General features: G+C 53.7%; 1 protein-coding gene across 4 annotated transcripts; it reads right to left on the reverse strand.

The window, feature by feature from the left end:
- Nucleotides 1–11,646, reverse strand: CENPM (centromere protein M). Of its 4 annotated transcripts, none has more exons than XM_081587707.1 (6): nucleotides 11,513–11,646; nucleotides 10,916–10,995; nucleotides 8,770–8,862; nucleotides 6,679–6,758; nucleotides 5,265–5,356; nucleotides 1–930 (listed from the first exon to the last, which is right to left on the reverse strand). In XM_081587707.1, the coding sequence occupies exons 1-6, from the start codon at nucleotides 11,567–11,569 to the stop codon at nucleotides 790–792; spliced, it is 543 nt and encodes a 180-aa protein (XP_081443833.1). In that variant the 5' UTR covers nucleotides 11,570–11,646; the 3' UTR covers nucleotides 1–789. The 4 variants fall into 4 exon arrangements, with proteins under 4 accessions (XP_081443833.1, XP_081443835.1, XP_081443834.1 ...); XM_081587709.1 differs by having other exon boundaries at nucleotides 6,679–6,924; XM_081587708.1 differs by lacking the exon at nucleotides 11,513–11,646 and adding an exon at nucleotides 11,203–11,266.

Here is an 11,646-nt window from a genome sequence, read left to right on the forward strand (position 1 = left end):
TGGAGTCATGCAAACGCTCACACATTTATTATGAAATGCATGGAGCACCCAAACAAGCACAGGAGCAATGCAATACAATACACCTCAGGCACGTCACCTCCACCATGTCACTCAATCCTTCCAACGGCAGCAAAGTTAAGCTGAACAACCTCCATTCAACACCTGGGGAAACTGAGGCTCTGCAGGTCCCGTAAGAATGGCAAGGCCAGGATGTGGAGTCAGATTGGGCTTATAAGAGTTCAAGCTCCCACTACCCAGCTCTTTTTCTTTTTAAAATATTTATTTATTTGGCTTCACCGGGTCTTAGTTGAGGCATGAAGGATCTTTAGCTGCGGCATGTGGGATCCACTTCCCTGCCAGGGGTTGAATCCAGGCCCCCCGCACTGGGAGCGCCGTCTTAGCCGCTGGACCAGCAGGGAAATCCTTACCCGCTGGCTCTTAATCGTTTGGAGCCAGTTTCTTCATCTACAAAATCAAAGTGGTGGATGAGTTCGCTGATGTTCAAACTTTTAGCCATGGACCCTTTGTTCAAACGAAGTCTTGAGAGGTAAGACGTCAGGTGGATGAAGACCTGGGGCTCTGCTGGGGTGGGCATGTGGGGGGTTGGAATCTGACCAGCTGGACTCCCCCTGCCGCCCTCCGGCACTTCCTGTTGGAACACGAGGACTTTGGGCCCTGAGGGAACTGCCTGCTGACCCAGGCCTGCCAAGCCTTGGCGCTGTCTCCAGCAACAGTGACTGCCAGCCTGGGCACCCATCGCGGGGGAGGGCGGCCGGGGACCTGGGGCCCTCACAGGTCCTCCAGGGAGGGGTTCTCGGAGCCCCTCAGCATGGACAGCAGGTTCAGGGCTGAGACGCCAGGCACATGGCCCGCACAGATCTGCAGCAGGCGGACCAGGCGCTGCGCCATGGCGGCTCGGAAGTCTTCTATCTGCAGAGGAGGAGACAGGACCCTGGTGAGGTGGCGGCCAGAGGGGAGCTGGGGGCTGAGACATGGGGACAGCCCTGGGCACCACTGCCCCCAGGGCCACGGCCCTGTCCGCGCCACACCTCACCGAGCAGCTTCCAACCACCTCAGCTCATGGAACCCCTTCAGACACCCTCCAGGGATACCAGAGACGCTGACCCCTACTCCAGAAGAAACGAGGGCTCAGCAGGCGTGGCTGGCGAGGTCAGGGACATCGTCCAGAGGCACAGTGAGCGACTGTTGAGCTGGGATCTGAACCAGGGCTAGACCCAACCAATGCTGGGGTGGCACCCCCTGGGATCTCCCTGAGACAGACACGTCCAGCTTGGAAAGGAGGGGTGGGGAGAGTGGCCCTCACGGAGGACAGGGAGGTGCCATCAACAGATGGTCCCTATACCAGGGCCACGGAAGGGCTAGTGGGCCCAGAGGAGCCATGGGATTAGGCAGAGGTAATCACACTGTGCGAAGGCCCCAGCTGGTGGGGGCGAATGAGCTGCTCCAGAAAGGCAGAATAACCTCAGATGGCCTCCCCCGACCAACAGGTGGCCTCAGAGCACCTCCTCCTTCTCCTGTTCCCTCTCTAACCTGGGAAAGGGCGCCACCATCCGCCCAGTCACCCAAGCTAGAGCTCGGGCATCCTGAAGCCCCCCTGGTCTTACTCTACCTTGTCACCGTGAGTCCTGGGTTCCAAGAACAGAGGCGACATCTCAGTCCTCACACACTGCGCTGTGTGAGGTTCAGTGGGGTTCTCCTCTTAGTGGAGGCTGAGGCAGCTGCTCCGTCCCTGGCAGGCCTTTTGTCCCTGGCTCCTGGGACCCACCCGCACCCAGCTTTTCCTCCCACCTCTCAGGCCGCTCCCTCCTTTGTGCAACATCTCACTGCTGGGGGGGGGGCAGGGGGCGGGGCTTCTCAGGCTGAAAACTCCAGCGTTGACCCTGACTCTTCTTCCTCTCCTGTCTCACAGGCAGGCCATCAGCACACCTGTCGGCCCACCCTGGAAACACCCAGCATCAGAGACCATCCCAGCTCGCCCTTCCCCGGCCACCACGGAGCCCAGACCACTCTGAACTCTTCCAGACACGGTCCCCAGGCCCCCTCCCTATTTCTGCCCTTGCCTCCCTTCAGTCTATTCCCCTCCCAATAGCTGGAGGGGCCCCATTCAAAACTCAGGTCGGGCTGTGGCCCTCCCTGGCTCCATACCCCTCTGCTGCCCCAGTCTAACTCAGAGTGAAAGCCACTATGCCTTTACTACGACCCACAGACCCTGCTGATCTGGCCCCAGTGTCAGCCCCCCGGCTCTGCTCCAGGCGCCCAGGGCTCCCTGTGGACCTTGAACACGGCAGGCAGCTTCCAAACTCAGGGCCTCTGCACTTGCAGTTTCTCCAGCCTCGTGGGCTTTTCCACCAGGAGGCTCCACGGTGCCTCCCTTCATGTCTTCACTTAAAGGTCAGATTTTTAGGAAGTCCCTTCACCCCCTATTTAAATCCTGTCACTTTACCACCACCTGACATGTCACATCTCCGTGCCCTAATGCATCACGCATTCTACTTCCTGTGTTGCCTCCACTAGAACAGAACTGGGAGTGTTAACACTGCTTTGCTCTATGCTGCCTCCCTAGAGCCTAGAACAACACTGGACAGGCTGTAGGTTATGTTAAGAAATATCTATTAAGTAAATCCTCTGGGCTTTGCGGCCTTGGCCTCTGAATAGTCCCTCCAAACGGCCGCTGCTCTCACTTGGGCTCCATGGTCTGCTTCCTGCAGCCTCGTCCCTGGCCTCCTGCCTCTGGCCGGGTCTCCTCCATCCACACACCTTACTCCAGAGACGTGGCCCCCAAACAGCTGAGCCCACTGTGACTACCCCGACACCGACGGGAAGGAACGGCTAGATTCACTGCCTGGCTTCCAAAGCCCTGCGGATCCTCCTGCCGCAGCAGGTGTGACGTGTCGGTCTGTTTCCCTCCATTCTGAGGGGCAGGGCCAATGTCAGAGGCGTTTGGTTCTCAGGGACCCGCACAGGGCCTGATAGCGGAGCTAGAAAATAACCGCACTGGGCGAATCCTGCACCTCCCTGGGTGTGTTTCCTCTCCTGTAAAACGGGGCCAGTATTTCTCGCCATGCAAAGGCCTCAAAACATGATGAGGCTCCAGCTCATGAAGTGGGGGAGAGTGCCCTGGACAGGACCGCACAGGTACCAGGCATGGTGGCTGTCCAAACACTGGGTGCTTCGGATGAGAGGCTGCCAGGCCTAGGTTCTCAGGCCGCTGGCTCCAGGCTGGAAATAAAAGTCGGCCACAGACGTTTTTTCGTGTGGCTCAGATGGTAAAGAATCTGTCTGCCAATGCAGGAGACCCAAGTTCGATCCCTGGGTCGGGAAGATCCCCTGGAGCAGGGGATGGCGACCCACTGCAGTATTCTTGCCTGGAGAATCCCATGGACAGAGGAGCCTAGCAGGCTACAATCCATGGGATCGCAGCGAGTCGGACACCGCTGAGCGACTAACATTCTCAGGCTAGAGGACAGCACAGGACCTGGTACAGCCCGCCACCTGCCGGCCGTGCGCATAACTGCACCACCACGCGCGCCTCTGCTGTGGATTGTCATTCCCCTTGAGATCGAAGAAAAGGAAGCGTGTTATCTGCGTGTGTGTGTTGGGGGAGGGGCTCACTGGTTCAAAGCCACGCAGCCAGCCCGCTAAGCCAGGAGTCAGCAGCACACCAGCCTGGCTCTTCTGCTGATGTACTAGCTATGTGACCGTGAGCATGCCACCTCTATTGTTGTGAGCAAAGCCAGCAACACCTCAGGGGGCCTCGGGTCCTACCTGTGAGATCAGAGCCTCGGTCTAGTCCTGGTTCTTAAAATAGTGATCAGACGTGAAACACAGATCTGTGACAGAGCAGTATGTGCATCTTAAGCGACGCACTGGGTGAGAAGACCTAGGGCAGATCTAACGGACTTCTGCAGAAACGCAGCAGTCGTGAGGGCCACCCCATCCCCATGGGACATGCCAGTGTCTGTTGCGTCTGTTGCTAACAGTCACAGACTCTGCTAACACTACTGTTGCCTCCCATCTACGTTCATAATGCTAAATTCCTCCTAGAGGTTAGTGAAAACAGAAGTAATTTTTTTTCTTGTCCAAAGGCACAACTCCCCTGAATTCTTCTCCTTTCAGACCAGAGGGGTCCATAGACCCTGAAATGCTTCTCCCTTCGGACCAGAGGGGTCCAAAGACCCCAGAGTCAGCACCTCTGGTCTAGATGGTGATGACGGACCACACGCTGACTCAGCTCCCTCTGCACCACATCACCTTGGCCTTTGGGCCAAGGTGTGAGACCCAGAACAGAAACACATATCTTTAAAACGAATCTCAAAACCAATAAGCATAACCTATATGGGGAAAGAATCGGAAAAAGAATGGATACATGTATAACTGAATCACTTTGCTGCACACTTGAAACTAACATAACACTATAAATCAATATACTCCAACATACAATAAAAATTAAAAAAAAAACAACAGATGCCTAAACCAACTGAGCAGGTCTGGTGTGCGGAGGGGTGCAGCCCAGGACCCAGGAGCCCTTAGGAGATCCCCAGAGGGAGCAGAGTCAACTCCTGCCGAGAACCCTTTAGCAAAATATCTTCAGGCTCCACACTGCACACAGAGAGGCTGAAGAGCAAAACTCATCAGCAAAACAGAAATCTGCTGTGCTACCCTCACAGCTAGGATTCACCTCATGAGAAACCCCAAGAGAAGCGGGTCAGGGCAGAACCAACGTCACATGTATCCATTCAGCCATCTATCCACCCACCCAACCTCCACCCTTGCTGCCTGCTGGACCCCCTGCCCCGGGCTGGGACCAGACAAGGTCTGCGATCCAGGGAGGTAAGGGGGTACGGAGGGCATCCTGACTGCTGGTTAATGAGACAGACAGGATGCCTGGCCTCACAGCTCTTACACCCCAGCAGAAAAGTGAGATATTAACATGGACCCACAGACACACACGCAAGGCTTAGTTATGAGTACAGAGGAAAATGTCAAAGCAAAAGGTGATGGCACCTGGTGTACAAATGGAACTCAAGATGTACATGGAGTGTCACCCTACTTTACAGGGTGCACCCAAGGCTTACGGTGACCCACCCAAGGACAGTGAGCAGAAAAACCAGGGTTCCAACGAGGATCTGGTCTCCACATCTGGAGCCCCTTCACTCGGGTACTCATGGTCCTCCAAGAAGCACCCCACCATGCCCTCTGTGTTCTGACTGTGCCATCCCGCGGCCCGGGGAGCAGGTCCTCACCTCCAGGTCACAGAAGAGCAGGGGACTCCGGTAGGTGTGGGCCAGCTTCACCACGGTGTTCCGGTGGATGCTGCAGTGGCTGTCCTGCCCAGCTGCAAAGAAGCCACGCCTGTCATCTCCACCTTCGTGGCTGTGATGGAGGAAGCACTGGGCCCAGGAGGTCACGTCCCCTCTCTGGGCCACAGTTTCTACCTTCTTTGGGTGACAGGCCTGTTGTACCTTCTTTTCAGGGCAGTCAAGATCATCAGATCAGAAAATAGGCTGAAGGGACTTGACAGAGTCGGAATAAACATACGAGTTTCCTCGTCTATGAAATGAAGATCATAACAGCACCTACTCCGCTGAGTTACTATAGTCAGTGAACGAATACACAGAAGTGACTTGGCGTTCACTTCTCCACCAAAGCTTATTGAGAATGTGAGCCAGGCCCTTCGTGCCAGGAGCTCACAGTGCAGCTGGCGGAGGGGGGCAGACACACCATCAGCGTAGGCAGAAGGGTGCGGAGTCTGCCAGAGGCCTGCATGGTCACCCTGAGGGCCCAGACTGCAGGGCTGGTCAGGGAGGCGTCCCTCAGGGGGCAGAAAATTGGGGTCAGCCACATAGAAAAGAGGAAAAAAGTATTTATGAGAAGCCACATGGTATAATCATTAAAGGCATGGGCCCTGGGATATGACCAGCTAAGTATGAACTCTGCTGTACTATTTCTAGCTATGGGGCCTTGAACGAGTTACCGAACCTCATGACCAGCTTCCTTCACTGTAAAAGAGAGACAGCAGTACCCGCCTCAATAGTAGCTTTTGTGAAAATCAAGCGATACAGAAAGAAAGCACTCGGGACCGAGTCTGGTCCGCAGTGAACCCTCAGTGCAGGTCGGCTGTGTTCTTTTAAGATTTTTTTTGATGTGCATCATTTTTAAAGTTTCTATTGAATTTGTTACAATATCGCTCCTGTCTTATGTTTTGGCGTTTTGGCCAGATGGCATGCGGGATCTTAGCTGCCTGACCAGGGATTGAAGCCTCACTCTCTGCATTGGAAGGCGAAGCCTTACCCACTCAAGCGCCAGGGAAGTCCCCGAGGTGAGCTACTATTATTTCCACTGTTAATATTACAGTGTCTCAGAGAACTCTCTGAAGAAGAGTAACAGGAGATGAGACTAGACAGGAAGGCAGAGGCCAGAGTAGCTTGCGCCTTTACAGGAGCTTGGATTTTACTCTGAAAGTCACAGAGAGCCACCAGGCACCTCAGGGCAATGGTCTCAGCAGAATTAACCTGGCACAACGATCAGCTCTGATTTGCTTTATGGAGACCAACAGCAGTCAGATTCCAAAGCCCACGGTCTCCCCATCACGCAGGCTGCCTCTGCATGGAGTCCACCACGGGCCCACCCATGGCAGCAGGCAGGGGAGGCACTCACCGCCCGTGGCGAGGAAGGTCACCTTCCCCAGGAAGAAGGCTGCATCCAGGTGGCACAGGGACTCCTTCACATTCTGCAGGCTGGGGCGGCCAGGCCAGGGCAAAAAAACAAGCAGAGGACATACCTTACAACAGAGAAGGCAGAAGAAGCCCCTGCGCCTCTGATCCCAGAGAGGCCAGGGCATGAGACGAGGGTGATGGGAGACAGCCCTGGAGGAACACTTCATCCTTTCGCAGCTTTAAATTCCTTCCAATTACAAAGTGAGTCAAGTTTGTGAAATGATCAAATAGTAAATACCGGTGTATAAGTAAAAAGTAAAACTCCCCGTCTCCAGCACAACCTCTAGTTTTAACTCCCCAGAGATGACTGCCACAATAGTTTGGGGTGTAATTCTTCTGGAATTTTCTTCATATGCAAATACAGACAGTGATATGTATAAGCAGCCAGTTGGGTCTAATTGGGTTCGATGTCTCTGTTACACACTATGGAATGACCACACCGAACCCCAGACTCACTGCTTGCTCTGTGGTGGACATTTAAATGGTCTCCAGTTTTTCACCATCACAAAGAGCGCTGCAGGAATATTGTTTCCTACATCTCCTACTAAGCAGATGTTTCTGTAGAACAGACGCTAGAAGTGGGGGGGCTGGGTCACAGGATGTATCTTTTTTTTTTTAACTATGTGTCTTTTTAAAGTGTGGCTAACTATTGCTGAATTGCTTTCCAGTAAGATGACAGCGATTTTAACTCTTATCAGTTGTATGAATACACTCTTTTCCTCTAAACAAGGGCACCTTGACCTTCTGGGTTGAGGCTTTCACTCACTGGTATCCAGAGAGTGATGAAAGACTCTGTTGTCTTCCAGGCCAAAAGCCATCTCGGTCAGGCTTCATGAATGAACAAGGCCTGAGGCCCACAGCCCTATGGCTCAGACGGTTCGCTGGTGTCCCTTCTGGTGAACAGAGAGACCGCACCCAAGGTGCAACAGACCTGTGAGCCAGGGCGCCCACGGCAGGTCTCAGCCCTTTCTTGCCCCACCCGGGCCTAAGTCACTGCTGACTGGTTCCCACCGGTCAGGTCGTGCGGTCTGGACTCGATTGCTGGGTCTGGTGTCTCCGTACCCCCCAGTTCTCAGGCGTTTCCACCACAGCCTTCCCTTAACCCCACCTCAGGACCAGGAAGGGGTCTGCCTTGGTTTCTGTGCCGGACCCCGTGTCCTGCTCTTAGCCAGCTGTCTCCAGGAAGGAGAGGGGAGACCTTCCACCTGTATTCCCTAGCTTGGCTGCAGTCCTGACCCCAGGGTTGCCAGCACTGTGCGGAGGCCAGGCCAGGCCACCAGCATCAACATCACCCACGCTGCCACTGCCCCGGCCCCAGAGTGGACTGGGCTCTGCCCCTGCCCAGGCCTGGACGGTCCTCCACACATGCTGTGCTCCTCCTGCCTTTACAGCAGCCCTCCACCTGGGGCATCCTGCTCACGGTCATCCTTGCCTGGCTAACGCCTCTTCATTGCTCAGGTGTTTTTTGTGTGTTTTTTTAACGGACTGATTGCCATGTGTGGCTTGTGCGCTCTTAGTTCCCCGACCAGGGATTGAACCCAGGCCCCCACAGTGAAAGCGCTGAGTCTTAACCACTGAATTGCCAGGGAATTCCCTCTGGTGTCTATGTAGATGTCACCTCTGCCAAGAAGTCTAGCTTGACCTGAGTCCTCAGAGGCAGAGGTCTTGTTCGGGCTCTCACAGCCCCAGGCTTCCCCCTTTGACAGTACACATCACAGGTACTGTTCAAAAGTCTAGATTCCTCCCCTAACGGACCTTGAGAACAAGGTCCGTTTCACTCACATCTGTGCTGCTGTCAGGGAGGCAGAGTGGGCCCCAGAGAGCATTAGATAAATGACAGATGACACTGCTGGCATTTGTCAGCATCTTTTAAACATCTTGCCTTGGCACTGGCTCCTCCCTCCTCACCCTCTAGGTTGCCCCCGGGCAGCCTCTCCCTGTCTCCTCTCCTTCCCTTGACAAGTGAGGCCCCCGTCCCAGCACAACCCTAAGCCACATCTGAGCACTGACAGCCCCATCCCCTGGCTCTCACCTGTGTTTGCTGTGAAGGTTGACCACGAACACAATCAAGTCAATTCGGGGCCGATTCACGCTGCAGGGCAGAGGGAGGGACCTTGCTAAGTGGCTGAAAAACAAGAGATTGCAGGACTCAAGACACACGTATCCACATTACAGTGACTGTTCACATGCTACCCTTTGTAGGGGAAGAGGCTGTCAAAAGCTCCTCCCCTGTTCACCTGAAGCTTTTGTATGTTGTAAAAATGTTCATTTATTTGGCTGTGCCAAGTCTTGGTTGTGGCACACGGGATCTTCGATCTTTGTTGCTGCATGTGGGCTCTTCTTGACCTGCAGGATTTTTTTTTTTAGTTGTGGCGTGTGGGATCTAGTCCCTGACCAGGAATCAAACCCGATCCCCCTGCATTGGGAGAATGGAGTCTTAGCCACTGCACCGCCAGGGAAGCCCCCACATGAAGCTTTTGTGGGCAAGACTCCTCAGGTGAGCACAGGGGCAGGGCAGAGGTGAACCTATTCAGATTACCCCTGCTTTACTCTCCCGGCCAGAAAGTTTAGTGACTGCTTTGGCAAGAGGGGGTTTGGGATATATAAGATGGCATCTAGCCATCTACCCTGAATGCTGGGAGGGAGGCCAGGCTCAGAAGGGGAGGAGAAAGTGTTAGACTATGAAGTTTAGGGGTTAAGACTGAAGCCCTTTGGAGTGAGATAGAAGTGGGTTTAAATTCCAGTCTGCCAACTATCAGCTGTGTGACGTTGGGCAAGTCATCCTCAACACTCTTGTATGTACTTGTCTCAGATTGTTAAATACACACCTGAAGGGTTTTGGGGGTTTTTTTAATCCTTTATTTCTGCCCATTTCCATTTATTCCTATTACTCATCTGCCCCTACCCCCCAGCTTCTAATTCAAGAATACCAAAAAGTATACAAAACACAACAAAAGTTAAAACACACTCCTAAAAGTTCAGTTACCTAAAAATTACTACTATTAATGTTAGAACATTTTTCTAAATATCTTTCCATGTACAAATGTATACACATTCAGACACTAGAATACAGTAGATGGAATCTAAAAATAGGGTAATAGTATTTCTTTTTTTGGTAATGATTTCCATCTTGCTCAAGGAAGGCAATTTTGTCCACATTTTCCTTTTACTCCGATGCTAATTATTTTTTTATCTTTTCCTATTTCTGAGCTACAGGATTGAGTTTATCGGTGATTTGGTTTGGTGTTCTACAGCCTAAGAGCCTGGTAACACAGGTAGGTCATGGATGGACCTATGAACAATCTTTATTTCGAGGGAAAGATGATGTTCTCTCTAGGAAGGGGCATTTCCAGTTCCCATAAAGGAAATACACTCTAGATTTAGATCATTCAACTTAGACCCTTGGAGCTTGTCTTTCAATCAGGAAGACTGACACCCACATATATTCAGTCACTTGACTCCTGCCAGCTGCTGTTTCTACTTCCTATCAGTTAGAAAAAGGAAAGCAAAGTATACTTTAGTCACCTTTTCTCCAAATTTGGGGAGTATCTGAGTAACTAAATATTCTGGGCCAAGTACTGCTCAAGGCAGTGGGGTTTCTTCACCCATCAGCAGAAGTCAAAGTCCTGACCTCAAGGGGCTAACCTTAAGGTGCCTCCGGGTGGCAGACTGGAAACAAGTAAACACGTGAACAAGGAAATTTTTTTTTTAAAACAAGCTCTGGCCAGTTTTAGTAAAGAAAAATTGTACATGATTTACTTTTCACCAGTCTGTTCTGGCATGCTTCTAATATCAGAATCACCCGGATCAATGATAGCCAGTGTGCATCCTCTGTAGTATTTTCCACATGCTGTGCCCAATTCAATATTATTGCCACTGGAGTGATGGACCACCAGTTTTGGCCAACACGACATAATATGGAAATTTCTTTATAGTGACAAGTGCTAGAGGGAAACAGAAAAACTGGCGTGACAGAGAAGTGATAGAGGATGCTTTACACGGGGACAGATCACGCGTCAGGACGGAGACTCCAAGCGGTTGGTCAAAACTCGCCCCCCCCCCCCGCGCCGGCCTCTCTGGCCTTCCGCTCCACCCCTACTCTCCGCCCCCCCCCCCATCTCCCCGCTCTCCCTTGCGCCCAGGCCCGCGATCGGACATCTCCAGCGCAGCCTACTTACACCTTCAGCTCCGAGGTGCAGTCCTCCTTGAGCATCGAATCGGCCAGTTGCTGCAGAAGAGCATCCTCCGTGCCCACCAGCTGCCCAAAGAGAGAAGGTGGCCAATGGAACCCTGGATACAGCAGCCCCGCCGCTGGGCCGGGACGGCCGCGACCCCGGGTGTAGCGCGCGAGGCACTCTTTATCGAGAGGACTACGGCAGGCATGGGTGAGGGTCTGAGGTTTGCACCCGCTCCGGTTCCGCTCACTAATCCCCCCGGACCCTCCATGGGACAGCCTTGTTTCTACCGGAGGCCTGACACGGGTACTGGGGGAAACCACGTCTTGGACCGCCCGCATCCACCCTGCGCGCGGGCGCCCGGCCCAGCCGCTTCACCAATCAGAAACTCAGAAAGAGCCCGCCGCGCACTTATTGGTGGAGACGGCCACGGCGTCAAGAGGACCGCTAACTCTGATTGGTTCGGAGAGGGGCTCTCCCGCCCACCAGACTCCAGCTGGAGCAGCCCCGGCCAGAATCGCAGAGCCGCAGAAGGCCAGGCCGCTCAGGCGCGGCCCAGGAGGAAAGGCGGGCGCGGGAATCGGAGGTGCTGACGCCTACCAAGATGGTGGCCGTGTTCAGGCCAGGCAGCTTGTCCAGCGGCCGTAACGCCGACATCCTCGCTGACAGACGGAACTGCCGCTCGTAGGGTGCGCGCCGGGCTTTCAAACGGCCCTCTGGCCCGCCCCTTGTGC

Source organism: Giraffa tippelskirchi, chromosome 4 (genome assembly GCF_054371585.1).
Source record: "Giraffa tippelskirchi isolate mGirTip1 chromosome 4, T2T-mGirTip1v1.2.pri, whole genome shotgun sequence".
NCBI classification, from domain to species: Eukaryota; Metazoa; Chordata; class Mammalia; order Artiodactyla; family Giraffidae; genus Giraffa; species Giraffa tippelskirchi.

Bases quoted from the DNA above. Each gene is read 5' to 3' on its own strand.
- CENPM (XM_081587707.1), bottom strand. From the start codon at position 11,569: ATGTCGGCGTTACGGCCGCTGGACAAGCTGCCTGGCCTGAACACGGCC. The intron at 5,357-6,678 runs GTGAGTGCCTCC...GCTTCTTTGCAG, and splicing joins GACCTTCCTCGCCACGGGCG to CTGGGCAGGACAGCCACTGC. The intron at 931-5,264 runs GTGAGGACCTGC...CCTCCTCTGCAG, and splicing joins TGCTCTTCTGTGACCTGGAG to ATAGAAGACTTCCGAGCCGC.